General features: G+C 42.9%; 4 protein-coding genes across 4 annotated transcripts in view; 2 read left to right on the forward strand and 2 right to left on the reverse strand.

Annotated features, from left to right (window-relative positions):
- Positions 1 to 5379, reverse strand: part of slc7a8b (solute carrier family 7 member 8b) — a 9714-nt gene extending 4335 nt beyond the window's left edge. The window contains exons 1-5 of the mRNA XM_035670356.1: positions 5259 to 5379; positions 4568 to 4806; positions 2611 to 2815; positions 1768 to 1919; positions 475 to 600 (exon numbers count right to left, since the gene is read on the reverse strand). Coding sequence (XP_035526249.1) covers positions 475 to 600; positions 1768 to 1919; positions 2611 to 2815; positions 4568 to 4727 — 643 coding nt within the window. The 5' untranslated portion in view covers positions 4728 to 4806; positions 5259 to 5379. The remainder of the gene's footprint in view (positions 1 to 474; positions 601 to 1767; positions 1920 to 2610; positions 2816 to 4567; positions 4807 to 5258) is intronic.
- Positions 5380 to 6809: 1430 nt separating this feature from the next.
- Positions 6810 to 13635, reverse strand: prmt5 (protein arginine methyltransferase 5). The gene is made up of 16 exons (XM_035671370.1): positions 13459 to 13635; positions 13004 to 13122; positions 11873 to 11958; positions 11527 to 11661; positions 11294 to 11406; positions 11125 to 11174; positions 10848 to 11011; positions 10606 to 10767; positions 10441 to 10518; positions 9446 to 9504; positions 9068 to 9190; positions 8791 to 8966; positions 8030 to 8233; positions 7815 to 7925; positions 7661 to 7725; positions 6810 to 7569 (listed from the first exon to the last, which is right to left on the reverse strand). The coding sequence occupies exons 1-16, from the start codon at positions 13554 to 13556 to the stop codon at positions 7417 to 7419; spliced, it is 1896 nt and encodes a 631-aa protein (XP_035527263.1). The 5' UTR covers positions 13557 to 13635; the 3' UTR covers positions 6810 to 7416.
- A 972-nt stretch (positions 13636 to 14607) lies between these two features.
- psmb11a (proteasome 20S subunit beta 11a) lies at positions 14608 to 15642 on the forward strand. The gene is made up of 2 exons (XM_035670895.1): positions 14608 to 15236; positions 15333 to 15642. The coding sequence occupies exons 1-2, from the start codon at positions 14608 to 14610 to the stop codon at positions 15640 to 15642; spliced, it is 939 nt and encodes a 312-aa protein (XP_035526788.1).
- Positions 15643 to 15946: 304 nt separating this feature from the next.
- psmb5 (proteasome 20S subunit beta 5) lies at positions 15947 to 23070 on the forward strand. Its single transcript, XM_035670613.1, has 3 exons — positions 15947 to 16230; positions 18159 to 18465; positions 22371 to 23070. Exons 1-3 carry the CDS (start codon positions 15952 to 15954, stop codon positions 22652 to 22654), a joined length of 870 nt encoding a protein of 289 aa, XP_035526506.1. The 5' UTR covers positions 15947 to 15951; the 3' UTR covers positions 22655 to 23070.
- Positions 23071 to 23589: the final 519 nt, after the last annotated feature.

A 23589-nucleotide genomic window follows, 5' to 3' on the forward strand; every position in this document is an offset into this window, starting at 1 on the left:
GAGACTTAGAGGATTATGAGTGAGATGACGAGCTATGACGGCCTGTAATCCCTCTTTCACGTTGAAATCACAAATCCCATGAGAGGCTCAAGGGGACTATATCGTGATGGTAGCTTAAGTGTTGAAACAGTTCTCCCCTATTTGGGCATCATGCCTTAAGATCGTAATTTCCAAATTAGGAGACAGGAATGAATGAATCATGAGATGATTCACCGGAAATAAGAAAAACGACATACTTATTCTAAAATACTGGAGAGTTTTACATCTTCAGACCTCTAAATACTACTAACATGAAATACACTGAAAACGGAAGTGCTTACAACTCAGACACATGCAAGATGACTTGATGCTCCTTCACTTTATAAAAGGCTAGAAGCCAAAGAGAAAGACATGGGCAGTAAGAAACTAGAAGAACTGCAGACTGGATGAAAAAGGATGAGACAATGCAAGGAGACAATGAGGAACAAATACTACCTTTGCATATTTGGACGATCCCCATGATTATGATGAGGCCCAATGCCAACAGCTTGCCAGCAGTGAAGACATCTTGGACACATGTGGCCCAGCGCACACTGTAGCAGTTCACCCATGTCAGCAACACTAAAAAGGACAGCAAAAGAAGAGTTGGAATAATCTCTGCTGTAGCTAACAGGCTGTGTGAGGGATACACTGCACCCTATCATTTGTAGGAACATATTGCATGTCAATATTAGGCATGTGAAATATGTAGCTTATGTAACTTGAATATTGGCACGGGTGGGAAAACTTCACCCACAGCCCTTCTAAACGGTGTTTTATATATTTTTATGAATATCATTCAACAAACAATGTTATGAGAATTAAACATTCACAGAAAAGAAAGAAAGATCCCCCTGAGCTTTATGGATAAAGCTGCAACTAAACTAAAAAGCAAAAAAACAAACCTCTGTCTGGTGTGAACAGCTCTTTATGAACATCTGAAATAAAAAGCTGTTCCATACCACGCAGCTTATCCTACCAGCAGTCACATTTCAAACAGAACACACATCCAGGTTTACGTAGGTGTTTGGAGTAAGTGGCTCAAATACAATCACAATTTTCCAGGACAACAAATCAATTTCCAGGTGTTAAACTAAACTAAATGTGTATTTACCAAGGTAAAAGAGCAACTTTGAGTGTCTTAATTACCTGCATATTGTAGTTTGGTAAACTTAAATCTGCTTGCTGTACATTAAGGTAGACTGAAAAGTTTTGCTCTTCCATGAAGTGAGGCTTTAGCTCTGTGAGGCTGTACAGTGGTAGTTCGAGCTAAATGCTCACTTAATCTTAGTTTAGCATGTTAGCATCTAACACAAATGTCAGAAACGTCTGAGGATCACCAGTCCCTATTATCCTTGGGAACTATGAATCTCCGTGCACAGTTCCCTCTTAATCTATCTCATAGTTTGAGATTATTCAGTCTGTCTGGCCCAAAATGGTGGGCCACCTGACAGACTGACAACAATACTAGTCATTAGTACGGCTCAAGCTCCTACACTGCCCACAATGCAGCTCGACAGCCTCTTTTGTTAGACCTTCACTGCCCCCATAACAGTTTCTTTGACGGAGTAGAGCGTCTTTCTTTAACAAAAGGGTATAAAAACAATGGAAGAAAGAAGCTATAAATTCATTATGCCTGAAATTATTCTTCAAATCAGGCTTTTCTACGCTGCTTCAGGATCTGTATCTGTTAATGCACCAACCTCAAACCAACAGGCATTTAGTCTCCAGTTTAATTGTATGACTCACGGAGGCAGACAGCAGCCAGCAGGCGTAGGCCATTCTCTGGGGGAAGGCAGGAGGGGAAGAGGGGCTGCAGGATGTAGTTTGAGAAGGTGAGAGCGATCACCGCCTGGTTAGTGGGGTAGATAACCAGCACCGCAATCCACAGACGCAGAAAGCTGGGGGACAACACAGGCAGGAGGTTAATGAGACGTGGCAATGGACTTGTGTCTCACACCAGCCAGTGCACACAACAGTGTTTGAGAATACCGGCCCTCGTTACAGCACAATGTGATGAAGACAAAGGAAATTAAGCATATCAGCTAGGTGCATTATAGAGATGCACTGGAGCATTGCTGTTAAAGACGAGAGGAATGAGTGGAACTGGGTCATCGGCATTGTGGGATGTTGGGAATACAAAATTACATTAGGAGAGGCTTAATTATATGGTTGTGGGGGGGGGGGGGTTATTCTTTGGGGGGGGGGGGGGGGGGGGGGTTTATTATAATTTCTAATTAATTACAAAAGGGCTTGCTAAAAACCTTGCCGTGTCATTTTAACACAATACTACATGAAGTACACTGGATTGGAACGCAACGTTTTAATACAGAAACTCATCTCAGTGCAAACAGATTATTGTTGGATTTAGCATCTTTAAAACAGATTCCGACTCTGAAGTTTGTGTTTAAAGAAAAACGACACAATCCCAGTTACCTCTGGCATAGTCCATGTATCACCTTTTATTCTCAGTGTCCACATGTCTGATCTGTGTAGTTGCTACACTTGCGGCTTTTGATACTTTGGTTATTTTATTTAAATCACATAGATCACATTAATCACATTAATCCTAACAAATAGCATAGTTCTCACCCAGCCAGTCCTCCAAAGATGTCCTTTACATAGGAGTAGTCTCCCCCTGACTTGGGGATGGTCACGCCCAACTCTGCATAGCAGAGGGCTCCGATGGCTGTGATAATTCCAGTGGTGACCCACACAATGATGGCCACACCCACGCAGCTAGCATTCTCCAGGACCCCCTTAGGACTCACAAAAATCCCTGATCCAATGATGTTGCCTGAATGCCAACGGACACAGAAACCAAAATAAGAAACAAATCAGTAACAGGGTTGGATGCTCTGGCATATCTATGTATATATGCACAAAAGAAATAATGTGAATGCAATAAAATAAAAGGTGCCCATCTTCGGTTTAAAGAAAAACAGACATTTGCAGATATTTTTCTCATCAGCAGTGGGAGGAAAACCACATTAAAGCTCAATGCCACTGAAACAGATTGCAGGATATAAAGGGATGGACACATCCTCTTACATGATGCCCCGTTTCCTGTAGTACTCATGTTTGACATGAGATAACTTTTTCCCAGTTACAGTATTAACTTGGGCTTTGTGTAGCTTTGTAGGTTAACCCATGGGCGGAAAACTGTGGGCTCGTTTGAGATTGATTTTGCTTCGCATAGGAGTTTCAAATGTGCAGTCGAGCAATTTTCTTTCCCTTTTTTCATTTGACAAGTTGTTGAAAGTAGGTACAGTGTCTGCAACAGGGACAATTAGTGTAACTAATATTTTTTGTAGTATTTTTTTTTCTTTGCCTTTGTTTTTAGCAGAGAAGATATTTGCTCTGTCTTTTTTAATTAGCCTGAGGAGATGTCAGAACGAGTTCCTATCCTGTGACTCTTGGGACCAAGTAAAAAAAAAAAAAAAAAACAACTTCAAGAACAGTGCCTGTCTTTGTTAAAAACATCCACTGTAAAGCTTTGAGTGGCTGGGGAAAGATGAGTAGAAAGAGCGTAGTTCACTTATGATACTTCTTACCCTGCTTCTTGCCACTAGAGGCAGTTTGAATTAAATGACACCACACTTGTTACAGCAAATCAGCAACAGTTGACACTTGCTGGCTGTAGGGCGGATAAACGCATGATGTAAAGTCTTTTTTGTTGATCAAAGCTAGTTAATGTTATTTTGCACTTTTTGAATCTGTGTATCATATTGATTAAATTAACTGCAAATAAAGCATTTAAGCCTTGTTCTGCAGATGGCCACCATTGTTTAATCCCAGTATATGCTTAAATGGCCAAATTGTTACACTCATTCAATCCATACAACACAGAACATGAGGGTACAGCTGCTTCTTGTTAAGGGGGCAGCAACCAAGCTTCAAATGGAAAATGCATCCTCGACAATGGGGGAAGCTCATTTGCGGGATTGCTTTATATTGACGTTCCTTTTCTTCCCCCACCCTGCATGTGTGGGAGGCGGGCAGGGACTGAGCAGGTTTCATGGCAGCCAACAGCTCTCTGGAAACATGAAAGTGACGATGAAAGCAGCATGTGCAAGATGTAGGATGCCGGGAGCACACTGAGGATAATCCGCAATCACAGCAGAGAGTGAGAGAGATTTCAGTCAGTAAGGCTCAACCACAAAGAGTGCAATGTGAGTGGCTTTTGAATTTCAGTGCAGCTCAATTCAGCAACATTGTCCTCAAGGAATACAGTTCAGTTACATAATGAAAATACTTTCAACGTGCAACTGGAAAACATCACTTGCCAATTATTACTTCGAATTAAACCTCATCACTGCAAACTGGTGATTTCTGACACAAACAAGCAAATACCTTTAATGACACTTTAAGTGACACTAAATTAAAGATTTTTGGATGTTTTGAATTTTTTGTTGCCAAGATTAAAAAGAAAAAAACTATGTAGTATAACATAAAACTCACCTGTTATACGAAATGGGGATCACTGACTGACGTTCACATGATTCATTTTCATTTACAGTGCAGGGAAACCCCGTAAGGACGTACTTACCGATTATAATGCCACATGCGCTGACCAGGCCGATCTGCTTCTTCAGAGCCACCCCGGAGCCTCCTCCTGCGTCTTTCCCCTCACCCGACCGGGAGTGTGGGGGCTCCGACTGGCTGCCCCCGCCGGTGCTGCTGCTCCTCTTCCTCGGACCCTCGGTCATCCTGAAGCCCAGCCCAGTGTGTCCCCCCCTCCTCCTTTGTGGTGCAGGTGACTGGGGCAGCGGCTCTCTAGTAGTAAGCCTACCAAGGCAGAATTGGTTTGACACATTTGCTGAGTAATTTCCCCGCCACTTTCTTTGGGCCCATCAGATGTTAAAAGGCCGGTGGCAGTGGTCTCCATCTTTATTTGGCTACAGTAGGGCTAAAATTAGAAACCCCAGCATCAATAATTCAGAGTGCAACACGATGAACGGGCCGTGTGTGGCCTATGTGTCTTAGAGGCTGTCTGGTGACTACAAACAGACTGAAGTAATTTGAGTTTGTTAAGACAAATAAGCTTAAAGGAACTGGTAAATGTTAACATATTCACAAACACCGGTTTAGCTTATCTCGCGGCAGCAGTAACCCGAGGTTTCTTTTCTGTGTGACCAACAAGACTGCGAGAGTTTGTAATTAACCCATCAGCACTGACCTCCGGCTCTTTGTTTCTCTGTTTAAACCTCAAGGAAACTACTCATAGAGTGTTGACCCACCTCTCTGGCGGCTGTGGTGACTTGAAAACCCCCTGAAAGCTCCCTGTTATGTGACAGACTTCATGTTCGGCATTATCCCTGATTCCTGTCGGCTGGCCGTGATGAGCGGGGTAACAAAAGACTTCCAGCTGACAGCCTCGATAAATAGAAAAGCTGGTTATTTTCAACCAATCAGCGCAGCCCGAATTGTCAACACGCCTCAGGCCCCGCCCCCGGTAGTGAGGCCCCATTGACAAAACACAACCTAATACATACATACATACTTCTCCTTGTAGAATTGACCTAAATATACATTCAATATAATTAAAAAATAATACTTGGATGAAGGACTAGTTGCCATACATAAAAGCTGCACATTTCAAATCAAGGTAAAGGTAAACACTGACAAAGAGTAAGTTTTGTTGCTCAAATAAACATTGAATAAGATGATTAACCACCATTTTGGGTTGTTTAACTGGGATTTTATTAATAATGATGTAGGTATTTACTGGGTTGGTTGTAGGCAGTATGGTGTCCATTGTCACATGCACCGCTGTATCTTTATGTCAAGGACCACAATGGAAATAAGACTTTATGGTTTCATCCTTGACATCTTTGCAGGTGTTTGTGATTAACAGTTCCTTTTTCTCAAAATGTCAAATCAAACAAACTAAAAAAGAAGGACATTTGCATAAAAATGGCTAAAACAGTGCATGGTCTTACATGGATTAGTCTGCACTTTTTCCAATATTTGATAATTGTCAAATTAAAATATCCTCAATAAAATCTTTAATACGCATTTCAAATTATTTAAAAACTCCCGTTAGAATTGCATAAGCAGGCAAAACATTTACATTTGCGTTTGGCCCCAGTCATGTGCATCTTTCCTGAGCAACTGCAACTACAAAGATACGTGCAAACAAGTGTATGCGTCATGATAAGACCAGACAGGGCGTGTTTGCGGGCCTATGCTCGTACTGTAGACTCAAGTAATGCTAATGTATAAGTAAGATATGGTAAATAACGGTACAGAATAGTCAGTATCAGGAGGTGGAGCGTGTTTGGCTCTAGAAATGTTTATGCCGGCCTTACATCATACTGAGCAGGATCACTGTCGGCTGTAATCTCAGCACATTTTGGTGCTTTTATGGTGTGACTTGATTTTGACAGTTGTACTGATGCAGAAACGTGTACACAGCGTCTAGTCTGGAACTGATGAGCAAGTTTGGTTACATTTGAGAAGTCTGTAAGGAGCTCTGCATCTGTGCTAATGACGTAAAGTTCCTGAAATAATCAATCGCCTCTCACCAAAATAAATCTCTACAATAAACCTGATAGTTGCATTGGTCTACACACAAGGTTAGGGTGAGCTGAGAACACTACCAACATTGATTACTTGTGGTCCAAGAGAATGTCATCTGAGAGCGACATCTATTGGACAACTCAAATCCTTACAGAATAGGCTGCCCTTTCATTTAAACTAACACTGCTCTTGCCATCATTCCACAATTACTCGCAAACCTTTACAGTGGTTTACATTCAAATCCCAATGACTTGTAGAGCATGGACAGATACTATTACAGTGTCTTTATTGACATGGTTCAAACATACAGGAACAAAACAACAAAGGTATGAAGAGACAGTCCCCAGACAACATGGTATGTGACCTGAACAGCGTAACCGTCGTCTGACCCTGTTGTGTTGAGGAGAAGGGTATTTCATCAGTACGTAAGTATCACTATGGAATGTGTGTTTGATAAGGCAAAAAGTCTGGATGGATTCAGTTTGTGTGTCTGCAACGCCTGTTCAGAACAGTAGTGGGGGAAAAAAGGCCTTAAAAAATAAACCAGTGGAGGTGTTTGACCTTATTTGAATGAGCCAATCCCACAGCAACAATACACTTTCTGTACAGGTGATAGTCCATGCTTGTGAAACAGACTTCACAAAAAAGACAAAAATTTGGTTCATCCAATCAACTTTTTCATTGCTGCCTCAAAAGTGCCAACCACTGGTCATTTTAAAACCGGGACAACATTTTATGGCGTTTTTCAGTCCAGGTTTTAATGTGTATATAAAAAGAACCAGGCCACCTCCACCTTATCTGCCACCAAGTCTTATAGAAACGTGTGTGTGTGTGTGTGTGTGTGTGCCCGTTGACAGGTGTGCTGATGTGTCATCTTCACAGGCCGATGGTGTAGGAGCGTCCTGCTGGATTGTGGATGGCAGAGGAGGAGGGCTCGGTCACGGCCCATTCATACCACACCTTCTTCCCGTTGTTGCAGCGCCAGAATCGCACTGTGACATCATCATCCCGGGATATGGAGATGGGTTGCTATTGGAAGGTAGAAATTGAGGAAGAAGGCAGGGTTAATATGTGAATGACGTATGCTGTTAAATTTAGGAGTACCGACAGTACAACTTACTTTGAGGGGGAAGAGGATGGGGAACCAGGAGAACATTCCAGGTGAATGTGTATCTGGTTTTATACCTGCCACAAACACACACACACAACATAAACATCAATATTTCTGTCTAATCTCAGCACAGTGTGACTTCCCCTTCATACATTTGACTTACTAAGTGTGACATCTTTGTACAGTGTGGTCTCAAAGTAGCCAGCAAAACCATGGAGCACAGAGTTACAACCAACGGAGAACCTGAGGCACTGATAGCGGTTATTGTTCATATCTGAAAGAAAAAAAGCAAGTGTGATCAACACATTCAAAACACACAGTGTCAAACTGTATAGTGTACTTGTTTCTTTGTGTACAATATGAGTTTAGTGCATCTACCTGTTGTGGGGTGTGTGAAGGTGAAGCACGGTTTGGGGTCAGCCAACTGGTGGAAGTTATGGAGGCGCACCACGTAGGGCGTCTCAAAATGGCACTCTGGGTCCTTGTCACGTTCCCGGCAACCCCGTACTTCGTTGTAAAGCTTGGAGGAGGACAGGGGAGCCAGGAAGGACGTGTAGGAACAGGGGATGCTCACTCCATCATCTGAGAGTGACGAGATGAGGAAAAGGGGAAGGAGAAAGTGATTTGAGATGCAAAGAAGCATGGAATGTAATGGTGGATGGCAAATGCTTTGCATGTTTGATGTGGCAAACAACCAAAGGTGCATTCAATGACTGCAGCTACAGCGTCTGCATATATAGCGGATTCTTAAAAAAAAAAAAAAAAAAATTCACATAAAGGGACAGTTCACCCCAACCCCTAACGTTCAGCTATGGTTGGTGGTAGTTCCATAGAATGAAAATACCTCCTACATGAAACTGCTCACAACAAGGTATGTGGATTATTTTGAGGAACTGGGTCATGATTTCTCAGAAGAGACATTGCGGTTGAGCGCTTTGAACACCACAAGCCAGATGCCATCTGGTTTCATTACATTCAAAAGAAGGCAGACATCTCAGTGGCCGATATCTCTAATACTCAGCAACTCACAACAAAACAACAACAATCTAGGTGGATAAAGAACTCCCCAAGTAAGAGGAAAAATATGTATTTTTGACTTTGGGGTGAACTGTGGCTTTAAAATCAAAACAATGAAGTACCTTTGAGAAAGTGCTGGGCTCCATCTAAGCACTCAGGGGAAAGTTCGTTGTCACCAAACGATCCAAGCAGCTCGCTGACAATGATGTCGGCTTTCTCAGGTGCTGCCCACTCCCGCATGTCACATGACACCACTGTCACCTGATCACCCCACTCCTCAAAGCGCCAGTTCTCCAGCCTGAACAAGTATGGACCAGTTAAAACCATTAACACAGGCATTTAAAAGTCAGTATTTTTCCCACTTGGACACTGACTGCCAAAGGGTTGTACTCCACTCACGTGATTACAGCGTTGGGGTTTTTCTCCACAGCGTACACCCTCAGCTTCCTGTTGGCCTGTCTGGCAGCACGCAGGGACGCGTTGACCAGTGGACCCCTACCTGCTCCCAACACCATCAACACCCTGTGAGAAAGAGAGGTTTGAGGCTGCTGCAATCACTGCTTCATGACTCAGCTCACCACTCAGTTGTCTGTCATTATTTTCTCAAATATATTACCCTGTTCTATTACTAGAGGTATTATATCGAGATTCATCAGGGGAAGAGGGGTGTTGGTTTCAAAATTCAATCTCACGGTTTGAATCATTATCCAGACACTGACTGCAATACCACAGCAACTTCTGAACTCTATGTATAAAGATCTGGGTAAAGATACTCACTGGACATTTGTGTCCTTCTGCTCCTCTGGAACTCTGTCAAGTAGACATTTATATACAGCCTGTAGACACAAAAATAAAGCATGAGCATTAACGTGTTCTGTGCCGAACTCACCATCACACAAAAAGAGACATGTCAGTGTTCTGCTATAAATGACTATCTGTCCTGTCTGTACAAGCTCTCCCTTCAGTTTTAAATTAATAAATAAAAAAATAAAAAGCAGAAATGATCAAATTTTATATTTTAAAAGTAAACTCAGTATAAGAAAGAACAGAGAACTACTATAGCGACGCTATCGTTTATATTTTTGTCTCAAATCTGCTATCAAACCAAACGGTCTCTTATAAATAAAAACACTTATCAGCAGGCTACACAATGAGTGTGAATGAACTTTAATTTAAATTCCAATAGTGTGATCTTTGGTCTTGAGTGATTGGTGCAGATGCTGTTTCTTCAGATCTATCTATCAATATGTAGAGATGTGTGTGATTTAAATGGATGACTTTAGGCTTTGTAGGTGACTTAGCACAAAAGAAGAAAAACTCCTAATGTCTAAGTCAATATACACGGACAATTTGTTGAAATGGAAGCATGTCAGTTTATGAGAGACGGATACAAACAGCCTCACATAGCCATTTCACAGCTTTATGTGAAACTGCCAAACCTTCCGTTTATTAATGCAACAATAGCAATCAGAGCAGGTGGTATGTAGCTCAATGGGTAGAGTGTTGCATCAACACATTCATACTGCAATTATTTTTGACAGATTACGACTGTAATGTGATTCACTATTAGTGGAAATTATCTGTTTTACAATCATAATGATGCGACATCTTTTGGGGTCGGTAGCAGACAAACATTCTTAAATTTGGAGAACAGGATTTGTAGGCCATACTTCATTATAATACTGTTTTGTGATACATTTTACCTTCTGCAGCTTCTGCGATTTGGATATTGCACTTGGACAAATTGTGACAACTTTTTCTCTAATGCTTACCTGTTGGTACTGGGAATATTTAATAGGATCCTTCTCAAACACTTCATACGTCTGAGACTCCAGGTTGTCCATGAGTGGCTGAAGGAAAGAAGGAAAAAATATAGTCAGTCAGTCTCACAACAATTTGTTTCAATAATGTGTGATCACAAATGAGCACTTCCTCACCTGGAGGGGAGACTGCAGGTAGTCTTCATAGCCCTTGGCAAAGAGCTCGTAGGCATTGGGTGCAGGCCGGTTCTGGTTGAGGTATTCCAGGTACTGCAGGTAGGATCGGAAGTCCTTTTCAGTGTGGCGACTGGTTCCCGTGAAGATGAACTGGGCCTCCAACTATCAGAAGACATTTTTATTAAAGCAACACATCTGCATTTGGCTGGTGATTCATTTCGGTTGAATGTGCTGAATTATACCTTGAAAAGAGAGAAGATTATACGCTGATGGGCTTTTGACAAAACAGGGAAGCCCTTTTTATTTGTTAGGAAGATGCTGGTGGGAAGTATGGCTGCTTTGATAGGTTCCCCGAGCCACTTATCGATCACAGCTTCTGACGGCATGTCTGCTCCAACTTCAATAGCTTCAGGAATAAAAAAAAAAAAAAAGTACATTTTCAGTAGCAGACACAACCATAATTATTTCTTAATGCACTGACTTTGCTGCAGGCTGTTGCTTCACAATGTGCTTTCTCACCGAGACAGATCCTCTTGTTGTAATCACAAAGGGTTCTTAATGAGTGCCACCTAAAAGAGCAGAGGCAAGTAAACAAAATGAGTCTGGATTCTAAAGGAAATCAATGACAGCTGTTTTAGCATGCAGACAGCAGTCGACTGTTAAGGAAGTGGACTCATGTGAAACTAACCAGCTCCAGGTCTTCTCATCAACACTTGTGTCGTCGATGCAAGTGCTCGGTTCATTCTCAATCAGGTCTTCCCGCATGTCCTCTGGAGCCATCAGCGGGACACGTATCCAGAACTAATCAGACACAGAGGACAAAAGCCGTTAGCTGATGAATTCAGCTGTCTGCCTGACTGACTTCCCTGTTATCAAAAAGCGATCTACATGTGCATGCAGAGTTTATGCTGTGTGTCTTACATTTGAGGTGTGGTGTCCAGTGTGGATGTGATTTAGCAGCAGGCGGGCTAGATTGGCATTATGTGGGCCCTTTATAGGGATCATGAAGACAGGCAGACCCAGGTAGGCGGAGAAGTTTAGCTCCTGTGCCAGAGCCTGGAGAGAAACACAGGAAAAAGAATGATGAGAGCATGGCGGGATGACACAAAAAGACAGATTCAGAGGGTTGGACAGGAGAGACTGGACAAGACAAGTTCACTCGTGCCACTATAACTTGAGATCAAAGAACCCTCTCCTGCAACAACCTCCAGGACGGCCTCAGAGAAAGTGTATGTTGTCAAAGAAATTGTCCCAAGTGAAAACTTACAGCCTCTGAGTTTCTGCGCTCTGTCTCGATTTCTGAATCTGCGTCGATCCATGATGAGAGCTTCCCAACAATAAGAGTATTCCAATCTAGAAAAAAGCATAATGAGTAGTTAATGAAAAGCACTGACTGATATTTTAACATTTCCTGTCAATCCATTGACAATATTAATGATAGCATCTGTCTGTCTTACTGACCCCATAGTTTTCAAATCGGGATGAAAAAAAGGCTTATGCTAACATTTGACCTATAAACTCAATCTTACATGGTATAATATGCCAAACAGAAGTATTAATTATCAATACATTGATATTTAAAATGTCAAAACTGAAACGGTTCTCTGTCTCCTAAGATGTGACTTTTTGAGTCACTTAATATTAATTTAAAATAAAATCTAATATAAATCTAATAGTTTGATTAAATGACTGAACATTTGTAGTTACTATTTTATACCTTAAACTTCTATTTTATAACTTCAATGTCAGATATTTAAAGCCTGTCACATCGTAGATAAAGATAGATGGACTGTGTAAACACCAGGTAAATGTTTAAAAAAAAAACACACAGGATTATGTGTGTGTGTGTGTGTATATATTTATAGCTGATGATGTATATTAACAAATATATTACACTAATCTAAATAAACCTGAGAATAGAAATTGAACTTAAATCAAAGACTGCACCATGACTTAAAATGTATTAAGATATTAGGTAGTGGCCAATAATGCACCATGTATTAGTGACAAATAGGTAATAATATATACTGTAATAATATATAGTGTATTTATATACTGTAATAATATATACTGTACGGTAAGGTGAAGAATTGAGTTGTCATAGTTTAATACTCAACATGCTAAACATGATGAGAACAGGTGGGGGAACCTGGTCTGGATAGATATTAAAATTAAATTATCAAAAATTACTGGAATCAAAGAGCAAAACGCCCATCGTTTAACTTTACACAACATATAATCAATCAATCAATCAATCAATGCTCTCTGGTGTCACAGGAGGCCCATCCCGCCATACTGGGGTACAGTCTAATTTCTTGAAGAACATAAAGTAATGTAAGTCGCATTGATGCCTACTAACGCCTGACATGTCAGAACACGGTCGGCTGGAGACACCAACCTCTCCCACACAGCAGCAGGTCGGACCGGGTCTGGGCACCGGGTCGGGATTTAGCGGGCTCCAACTCAAACTCTCTCCTGAACCTCGAGTGGAACAGGGGCATGCACAGGAAGTCAAACCTGCACCCCGAGAGAAAGAAAGCACACCATTTCAAACACTGATATGAGTTATAATGCCAGGCAGAGGTGAAACGCAAATATATTGCCTTGACTATCCTCCAGCCAGCTCACACATGAACACACTGAACACTAAAACAACAAAGAACAATAAACAGTGCGTAAAGGTGACTGGGACTGGGCACGTGCTAGTAATGCACCGGCTAGCTTAGCAAACATCGCGCATTGACTCTATGCTAGCAACCCCACGCACTGGCATTACGCTACCAGACCAGCGGGTCCCCCTGCTAACATCACTGTCACTTCAAGAGAAGTCTCGGAGTGCAGCACTCTCCTCACCCGAGTTTGGCGACCGCGGCTAACGTGTCTGCTATCTCCGGCACACAGTTCAAGTCTCTCCCGCAGGACACTCTGCTCCCTGTACTAGCGGACGCCATGATTGTAGCCGACTGAATGAGACCACCTCGTTGCTCTGGTTTACGAGGAAACTGACGCCATCTTGGATCTGCAAAGACGCGCATGCTCATTGGGTAACAAGATGATTTAGACCCAAAATGTCTTCGCACGTACTTCAGTTGCATGTCTGTAAATTACCGCGATAACTGAACATCAAGGGTCTTGAGTTTATGAATATTGAACTTCAACAGTTGATGTTTTCATGTCAAAGTCTTTTGTCTTTCTTCTCCACTGTAGTGAAAGACAAATGTTTTTTATGCTGTGAAATACATTACTGTCATAAAAGAATTTTCTTTTTACCATTCACTGTATGTACTTTTTGTTTTTATGAGTAGCATTAAGCGACTCTACAACTTACATTTAATTTTACAACCCCTGTGCTGTAAAATGACAAATAAATTACCTTGTATAAAAATAGAATCGATTTTAAAAATGAGTATTCCATCAGATTAATTATTACTTATATATTTCCATCTTTATTTATTATCTTCAGTTCCTATTCCTAATTTAGTGTTTGTGGCGTGTCTCTGTTCCAGACACAGCCACAGTATGGAAAGTATGGTTGTAGCTTTCCTTTAACAACAAACTGAAAATGATAGAAAGATATATGCATGAACTTGCACACTGCTACCAACATGACTCAACCACTTAGCAGAACATAAGGTTTGCAGAAAGTGGCTTCTCTCTTTGACAGCAGGTGGGATCAAATATCACTTATGTCAACTCAAATGCTTTTGGACACATGGCCTACGTGTGTGTTTGTGTGATTTTGCAAAGCGTCATATTTGGGGGGGCTATAAAAGGGTAAAAACGTTGGTCTTTCAGATTAGACAGTAGATGAGAGGATGAGAGCAGATTACAGCAGTCAACAGTACAAACCATAGTGGGATTTACAAGGTTTATGACTTTGTTTGACCAGTTTTTCCTAAAGATGGACTCTGGTTCAGCCTGTGTTTGAGGAGTACTCTCTGGGAAAGACACTTTGATTTTCTGATCAAGGAATCTATCTGTATCTTCTTCACCTACACCGTTATGGCTTTGGAAGAGATTTGTGGCTTCAAAGACACTCCAGTGCATCACAAGTGGTTTCCTGCCTTTCATTTCGAAGATACAGCCACATCTTTACATATGACTGACTATTACAACCTTGGATTGAGGACACTAAAGACATCCAGGAGAAACAGTGGGATCCCACTGCATTTCTTCATACCAACTTTGCCAAACCCTGCCCCTGCCAACCACAGATCTTTATTCCCATATTCTCCAGCCAACCATTCAGTGACGGTCCGCAGGCCTTTCCCTCTGTCCCATGGAACAACGACCTTGGGTTTCATCTTCCAAGGTGGGGTCATTGCAGCTGCAGACACACGTGCCAGTGCTGGGGGGCTTGTTGCCTGTCCAGAGGTTCATAAGATCACCCCCATTCACTCCCATTTAGTGGTCACCTCCTCTGGTAGCGGTGCAGACTGCATGCTGTGGGAGCGAATTCTGACCCGAGAGATCAGACTCTACCAACTGCGGCACAGACGTTGCCTTTCAATACGTGGCACTGCAAAGCTCCTCTCCTTTATGCTGCACCCCTTCAAAGGGACTGACGTGTGTGTGGCTCTTACACTGTGTGGCTGGGATAAGGATGCAGGTAACACTGACTGTACAAAGAGGTCAGAAGACTTATCCTCTACTACTGATGATAGCTCCTCCGCTGTCTGTAGTAGCCAAGATGTCACTGCAATGGCACACTCTGCATCCCCCAGCAGTGGCCCGAAGCTGATATATGTGTGCAGCGATGGGGCCCGATTGCAGGGGGACATCTTTTCTGTGGGCTCAGGCTCTCCCTATGCATATGGAGTCCTGGATAGAGACCTGAGGTGGAGCCTGAGTAAAGAAGAAGCCATCTCCTTGGCAAGAGAAGCAGTGTTCAGAGCCACTCACAGGGACGCCTACTCAGGAAACAATGTGGACCTCTTCCATATCACAGCGCAGGGATGGAGTCAAAGAAAGAGAGAAAACCTGAAAGAGGAATATTATAGAGACATGGAGAGGAAGGCAAAGATAGTGGAGGGATAAAAGGGGTGGCTGAATTAGATGCTTCAGGGTGAAGCAAAAATGTGGGGTTCCTATAGGGGACTAAAGATTAGAAATAGTGTAAAGCCTCTTTCTGCTACTGGCAGCCGCCTGACTTTATCTTTACTCTTTACTCCATATTTCCATGTATTCCAGCGAAGAATTATATTACTGTAACTTTGAAATATTGTTTAGTTGCGCCTGGGTCACAGTTTACACAGATTTTCATTTACCTATACATCGCAGCGCTAAGTCTTCAGTCCGCCACAAACACAGGGGGCGCTGTGTGATTCCGCCGCCAGGACTTAATAAATGTTCGTACCCATCACACGACGGAAGTTGCTTGCTCATCATACCCTTTCAAAGATGGCTCTTGCTAGTGTGTTGAACAGTGATTGTGCGGATTTTTCATTTGATAATTGTAAGTCTTTTACGTATGGATGTGGACCCGGACAGAGCGGTGCGGGATTTGACACTACGCCGGGAGACGGCCTCAGTTTTTCGGTTAGAAACCCGCTGTGTGCCGCGGACGAGGACGAAGTCGAGAGGAAAATAGAGTTCCTGCATGGAACCACAACCTTAGCGTTTAAAGTAAGTACACGAGTGTCTTATTGTAGCTAACTGGCAACATAAAACCATAACCATGTATGTAGTTGTCAGCTTAGACGCTTGATAAATCATGAAGACGGTAAACTTTGTGCTTTAGAGCTAACACACCGATACATCCCTAACGTTAGCATGCTAACATGGCTACAAACCGCCTTCTCATTGCAGACGGTCACATAACCTTATGGTGGTGTTTTCTGGCATGAAAAGCAACCCCAGAAACCATATGTAGGTTTGACAGTAATGGCCGTAACTTCCTCCTCTGGGGGTCATAAGTCAGTAGCTGTAGTTAGCTATTCTGCCTTGGGGCTTTATTGGCCCCTGATCAGTGCATTAAAGATGTCACTTCTGTAAACAGCACCTGTGCAGCATCCACACGTTTAATTAGATCCATCACATATGGATTAGGCTTATGTTTAAGCTGTTACTTCCCAACACAATAATATAATATAATATAATATAATATAATAATATAGCTGACCTCAGTTTGTATTTACACTGTTACATCAGCTTGTGTGCTTCTAATAGTACAGGTGCTTTCTTTTTGTATTATACAATAACTGCTAGATGTATTGTACATCATTATTCATTTTGAGAATCACATTTTGCATTTGGGACAGATCTGTTTCGACCTTAATAAACTATTTATTCCATTACAGAGTAATTTAACTGCACACCAGAGGATATAGTAGGTCAGAAGTTAATGTGTTCAGTGATGAGAGAGGCTGGCAGAAATGTTGGAACCAGCATTTAAAAATGGATGAGTTTTAAAACTGTCCTGATGAGTATAATAACACACCACAAGGTTGTCTCACAAAAAACAACAAAAACACTATAGGGGAAATGTTCCTTGGATGTCGTAGGAGTAAAGAACAAAGTTAAAGCTCCTAAATAAACAATGTCAACAAGAGTCCAGAGACTTTTACATTCCACGTAAAGAATCCGTCAATGCTGTTATTTTGTTATTATAGACAAATCACTTGAACACCAAAACCAACAAGGAATATATGCTACTAACAAGATTGTCTGATAGCCCTATATACCTTGCCTCGGTGCTATTGTTTTCCAAAAACGATTAAATACTCATAAAAGTGTTGCTTTTGGGTGACCTATCTTTTCATTAAAGGGGAAACAGCCGGTGGAGCATTTTCCTCTCACTGTGTCAGACGAGCAGAGCAGTGTAAATACTGAGCCACATCTCTGCCGTTGGTTTTGGTCTCTGCAGGGGATTTGTTGATAAAAAGAAAAGATAAAGTAACGGCAACTTTATCCCTTAATCCTTGGGGAAGGGGTGGGGGGGTCTGGAGGGGGTCTGGAGGGGGTCCGGCTGGTCGATGAAAACACTCCCTAGCACACATCTCCCTTTGACTGACCTAATGTGCTGTCTTTGCTGTAGCACCATACAGCTGTTGTGACAGTCAGCTCAGTAAAAGTCTTCCCTCTTATCTCACAGCTTTCTGGCAAAGCTGGACCGTAAATTGCTTTTTTTCTGACAGTTGTAGAGCAGCAGCACATTTCTGCCCCATAGGTAATTAAAGTGCATTCCTATATTTGTATGTAGCAATTGTAATGTATTGTTTATTCCAGACTGGTTAGTTTGCACAGCAGACGTTTTGATATGTCGTAGCCAGAAACTGTAATGATTGCTGCATTCCACTGAGGCTGTGTGTCACTGTCACTGGGCCATCAGTACTCTTATTAAGTCCACCATTGTTTTTCCCGCTGTGACAAAGCAAAATATCTGCTGTGCAACCCGTTCATTCATTGTGTCTCCTCAGACACAGTATGATGTGTAATCCATATTTTGAAAAGAAGTTGTGATGTAATGACAACCTGACCCGTCAGTGACTGCTCTGTTGTAACATGGTTCCCTCCTGCTGTAATGTGCCCCCCCCCGCTGTTGCCTCTCTCAGTTCCAGCATGGTGTTATTGTGGCGGTGGACTCTCGGGCCACAGCGGGCTCCTACATCGCCTCACAGACGGTGAAGAAGGTGATTGAGATCAACCCCTACCTGCTGGGTACCATGGCCGGAGGAGCCGCCGACTGTAGCTTCTGGGAGCGCCTGCTGGCCCGCCAGTGCCGCATCTACGAGCTTCGCAACAAGGAGCGCATCTCGGTGGCAGCGGCCTCCAAGCTTCTCGCTAACATGGTGTACCAGTACAAGGGCATGGGACTCAGCATGGGAACCATGGTGTGTGGCTGGGACAAGAGAGGCCCAGGTAAATCCAACTGTACACAACATGCACGTATGGCCTATATCTGTGTTTATCTATTGATCCAGAATTTGATTTGTACTTTAAATAATATAATCATGTATATGGCGATTTTGATATATAATACATTTATCAAATTTCGTCTGATTAAATTTCATTTAGCATTTAACAGCATTTAACATTTTCTCAAAATGAATTTATTTGATAGGTTTCTGTTTATCTATATGTACTTTGGTGGGGTTTGCAGTGTCATTAAGTGAAATATCCAAAAGTAAAAGTGACCTTTTTGTCTAGAAAACTTTTAAAGTCATTATTTTTAGAGCTGCAGCTAATAATTATTTTCATAATCAATTAATCTGCATTTCCCCCCACAATTTAATTCATTGTTTGGTCAATAAAAAACTTTAGAAAACAGTGAAAAGTGCCAAGCTGTCCTCTTCAAATGTCTTGTGTCTGATATTCAGATGGATATCAAAAGATATTCAGTTTACAATGACATTAAACAGTAAAAAGCAGCAGATACTCATATTTTTGCAATTTTTTCTTAATTTTAACTATGCCATAAGAGTTCTTTTTACTTTATTTTGGGGTCTGCTGTTTTTATTCGAGATTTGAGCAATTTGGAATTCTCCATCCCCGGGGTTGTTTTTCTAGTACACTTTTCAGCATGTTTTTTATATTCGTGAGTCAGTTTAGTTGCTTTCGCTGTTATCACCAGCTCACTAGCAGACCAGAGATGTAACACTGCAGATTTCTTTAAAAAAAATAAATCAAGTCTGAGTGACACACTCAAACGTACTCAAGCAAACATTTGTTCCCCACTGTTCGTATGTGATTTACACTGTTTTTGTGTGCAGGGAGTCATGTTTTGGCATGTTAATTTCGAGTTCCAGCTCATGCGGTGAACAAAAATATCCACTTATTTAGATGCACAGATCACACGTTATTTTTTTTTTGTCAGTGTGCTAATGATGACAGACCTGGTACAGGCTTTAGTCCTGAGCAAATCATTTAGATCGCATTCATTCCATCAAAAAGTGAGGTTGAACAGGAGCATTTATTTGTTCCTGATAAGAAACAACAGACTATCTAACCGTAATTACTATTAAATGATTTAATCCTCCAGCTTTTCCTGTCACTTTTATGCACAGAAGTGGAGTTCTTTGTTTTTCTTTGATTAGTAAGTTCTTTGGTTATTTGTGCTGTTGTAGGAAAGTAGAAACACGCATGTAGTTCCCAGAGTTCCCCACTAGATGGTACTGTAACCTCTCTTATACTCTGCCCCTCTTTGTATATTTAAGCTGTGGCTTTCGGATGCCACGCAGCGTGAGGCCGTACATCACAGAAGGTGTGCTTAAAGAGGCCGCCACTGTGACACAGTAATGGGAAATCGATGAAGCTGGGACTACGGGCCAGCAAAAGCGTGGCGGGATGATGGACGTTGGGTCTAAGCCCCGGACAATTGGGTCACATGCATAATGCCTGTACACCCGCTGGGATCGATGCTGGCTTTGTCTGGAAAGCGGAGCTGGCTGTGTGAACAATGACGGCCCACCGGTATACCAACAAACGCAAATGACACGTGTTAAATCCCGGGCAATCAATTGGGGAAATAATGATCCTTGTTCAATAGGTGTGGGAGCTTTGCCATGGCCCCCACAATGCCAATGATTGAATGGAGAGGTAAATGTCATGTAAATTAAATCAATCGCGATTAGACAGGAAGCTCATTAGCCGGCTACAATCATGTCAAGAGCACTTATTCCCCTGATGGAGTGTCTTAAGCTGCATGAAAAATAAATCAAATAAAAGCTATGTTGAGGAGCTTGTGAAATATGGCTCAATGTAATAAAATTAAATGTTATGACACTTCATCAGTGCATAGTTAAAGCTTGATAGCTCGATAGTGGCTTTGCTTTCGACAGAAAAGCAACTATACTCTGCGTAGCGTCCTCTTGGGCTCACTTCAGAGACGGAAAGGGTTTTGCCAGTAAACTGATATGGGATGTAGCCCCCGTGACAAAAAAAGAAGAAGAAGAAAGTGTATGATACAAGACCTTGTCAGAGAAGACCCATGTGGCAGCCAGTTTTACAGCCACTCCCAAGAGAGTGATGTAATAGCGTTTTTTTTCCCCCCCTCGGTTCAACTGCTGCTCTTTTTTACTTGTGGTCTGGTGGGAAGGACAGATGACGGACAGACGCTGACCCGTTTGATGCTAGCCACCCACCCATCGATCTGTGCTCCTCACCTACCACCTAAAAACACAGGCTGCTGTTTAAAAAAAGGCTCCTGTCAGTTGATCGATGGAGTGGAAGGAGCCTCACTTGGCTTACCACTGCTGCAGTGCTCCACCATCCAGCATCCAGCGTGCTCCTGCTTCTGCTTTAAGTAGGGCCTCATGAATGTCACCCCCCCTTTTTGGTTTTCTGAGCACTCGTCTCCACCTTCATGCTTTTCAGCATCAGTGTTTGAGGTGCAGAGACCGTTAAGCGTTATCGCATTGGGCTCGACAAAGACCCCAGGTGTGTTTGGAAAGGAATGGATGTGGGAAGTGTTTTTCGGTTGCCGCTCTGCTTCTATACTTGGACCTCCTAAAGAGTCCTCATCCACCTCCGTCAACTGTGCTACTCAACACAAGAGGCTGCCTTTACAACTCTCTCTCCCTGCCTATTATGTTTTTAACGAGTCCCTTACAGTTTTCAAGAGGAACAGGCAGGTCTCAGAATGGCAAATTACCCCCGTGCATAAGGCAGGCACTGGATGATTATCATGGCAAGCTAACGACAGGCTGAGGAAGCTGCAATTTGCCAGTTGAAAGCAATGGTAAGCCCCCCTTTTTTTTTTTTTCTTCATAAAAGCAAGTGGCTCTCTACCCCTAATAGACTGTCACTAGTTTAGCAGAGGAACTTTGCAAGCGAGGATGTGCAATCTGGGGGCATTTTGAAGTGTGTTTTAATGTGGGAGCTGAGCGATAGAGGTGGATATTAGGCAATTTTATATGCATGTGTCCCTGCGCATCTCTGTGAGTATCATTTTCACAGGTTTCGCTTTGTGAAGCGCTATGAAAAACATGCCTTTTTGCAGGCTGTCTTTTTACCATCTGCAGGCTGGCTGTGGGCGAGCTCGCAGGCTGCTGCTAGTCACCCGCTCCACGTCACTGTGGGATCAGGCCTAGCGAGTGTGTCATGGCGCGGAACAAAATGTCTCGCATGTGTCCACATAGCGTGGTGTAGCGCAAACTGTCCCTCACAGGTCCGCCAGAGCATCGTGGGTCTACAGTGCACGTGGGATTACACGTTTGGCCAGTTCGTTGTGGGGTGAGCTCGCGCCTCCATGTGTCATTCAACTGTGCGTATGTGAGGAGCTGAAGAAAATGGCTGCGTAGGAGCAAGTGTATGGGTGGAAGGATATGAATGTGCTGTGCTCTTCTGATGTTCTCAGGATGTGAGCGCACTGTTATTGTTTTTTTTTGTCCTCCTTGAGGTGCGAGGTGCAGTTACCTGTACAGCTCGGGTTGCGGGTCGATAGTTAATTTTTGGCGTGTTTGCAGGGATCAATAAGACCCTGAGCAGGGCCACTGGGCAGACAGCGATGTGGCCCGCGCCTCGTCAGCAGGTTCCGCGGCCGGCTTCGTTTTACTTGAAGAGGATGCAGCTGTTCATATCTGCCAGCCTTACTTCACTTAGAGAGGTTGCAGCTGTTCACATTCTCTCTGGAGGACATGGCGTGTGTGCGTTTACAAGTTTGTGTGTTTGTTTGTGTGAGAGCTGCGGTGTTAGATGTACACCATCTCAGTTTTCCTGACAAAGGAAGAACGGAGGACGCTCGTGCATCGAACACAACTCCCCTTACACTGTTTCCTCCTCTGCCTTCCCACCCTCTTGACCTGTCTTTTGTCCTCTGTCCTCAGGGCTGTACTATGTCGACTCAGAGGGGAACCGGGTGTGTGGCGACCTGTTCGCCGTGGGCTCTGGCTCCATGTACGCCTATGGTGTGATGGACAGTGGCCTGCAGCACGACCTGTCTGTGGAGGAGGCCTGTGAGCTAGGTCGCCGCGCCATCTACCAGGCCACATTCCGTGACGCCTACAGCGGTGGGCAGGTCAACCTGTACCACGTCCACAGCGAGGGCTGGACCAGGGTCTCCCAGGAAGACGTGCTCATGCTGCACCAGCAGTACAAAGATCAGGCATAGTCATGAAAATCAAGAGCACAGAGGGGAGGGGAGGGGGGAGACAAGGAAGTGGGGAGAGTAGGGAGGATTAGTGAGTTTGTTCTAGTATCCAATGTTTAAGATGTTCTGAAATGAAAGTAGGGTTGACACATAAATAAAAAGGACTCATTTACCAATTGATTTCCACTTACTTCTGTGACCCATTTTGACTTGTTGTAAGCTTAAAGCTTTATATTGTACATTTTTAACACTGCTAGTGAGCTCCACGCACAGAGTATGATTTTGAGGGGCTGCGTAGAAAGGGGGGGGCGCAATGACTCAAACATGCTTTAGTACAGTGTGGGAGTAGTGTGGTGCTTGCCCTACATACATTTCGTTTGGATCATACCCTGGGAAACTAATCTTTCACAATAAAGCCTGTGATGTTCTTTTTTCAAGAGTGTTTTTGCACGAGTGCTGATTTTACCTTTAGGCCTCAAGACCGTGAATAGTTACATTTCTCAGAGTCTGCTCTTTATTTGAATGTATAGTCTTGTCGCCTCATCTTCCTTTGATGTAGTCATTTTGCCACTGTTTGTGTTTACTTTTCAGTCATCTGTTCCCCCAGCTGTTGGGATTCGGAGGTACATCTAAAGCCTCTTTTGTCTCCTCTATATGTTCGGTGTTTATTAGCAGGGAGCAGCGCTGTCTAAATAGCACTATTTAATTGCATACCACAATCCTCAGTAATTGTGCCTCCTGAGTTGTAACAGTGTGTTTTCTTCCCCTCATTGATAATGTTCCCTTCCTCCGCTCACGTTGCACAAATACGTCTTTTAATTGGAAGGGGAAATTTATTCTTTAATTCCTCCTCGACACACTTGGCTTTCAACGCGCAATATTGTGTGCCACCGTGCCATGGTGTTTTACAATGTAACGACCAGCGCTGGCAGTGTGTGCCCCTCCAGCGGTTTTTA

Source organism: Morone saxatilis, unplaced genomic scaffold, assembly GCF_004916995.1.
Source record: "Morone saxatilis isolate NCDOM2014 unplaced genomic scaffold, NCSU_SB_2.0 Contig23, whole genome shotgun sequence".
Classification (NCBI taxonomy): domain Eukaryota; kingdom Metazoa; phylum Chordata; class Actinopteri; family Moronidae; genus Morone; species Morone saxatilis.

Excerpts from the sequence above, each read along its gene's own strand:
- prmt5 (XM_035671370.1), bottom strand. The coding sequence starts at position 13,556 with ATGGCGTCCGCTAGTACAGGGAGCAGAGTGTCCTGCGGGAGAGACTTG. Across the intron at positions 11,407-11,526 it reads CTGGACACCACACCTCAAAT|TTCTGGATACGTGTCCCGCT; the intron begins GTAAGACACACA and ends GTGTCTGATTAG. Across the intron at positions 7,726-7,814 it reads GTACAAAGATGTCACACTTA|GTATAAAACCAGATACACAT; the intron begins GTAAGTCAAATG and ends TGTTTGTGGCAG.
- psmb11a (XM_035670895.1), top strand. The coding sequence starts at position 14,608 with ATGGCTTTGGAAGAGATTTGTGGCTTCAAAGACACTCCAGTGCATCAC. Across the intron at positions 15,237-15,332 it reads AACACTGACTGTACAAAGAG|TGGCCCGAAGCTGATATATG; the intron begins GTCAGAAGACTT and ends ATCCCCCAGCAG.
- psmb5 (XM_035670613.1), top strand. The coding sequence starts at position 15,952 with ATGTTCGTACCCATCACACGACGGAAGTTGCTTGCTCATCATACCCTT. Across the intron at positions 16,231-18,158 it reads CCACAACCTTAGCGTTTAAA|TTCCAGCATGGTGTTATTGT; the intron begins GTAAGTACACGA and ends TGCCTCTCTCAG. Across the intron at positions 18,466-22,370 it reads CTGGGACAAGAGAGGCCCAG|GGCTGTACTATGTCGACTCA; the intron begins GTAAATCCAACT and ends CTCTGTCCTCAG.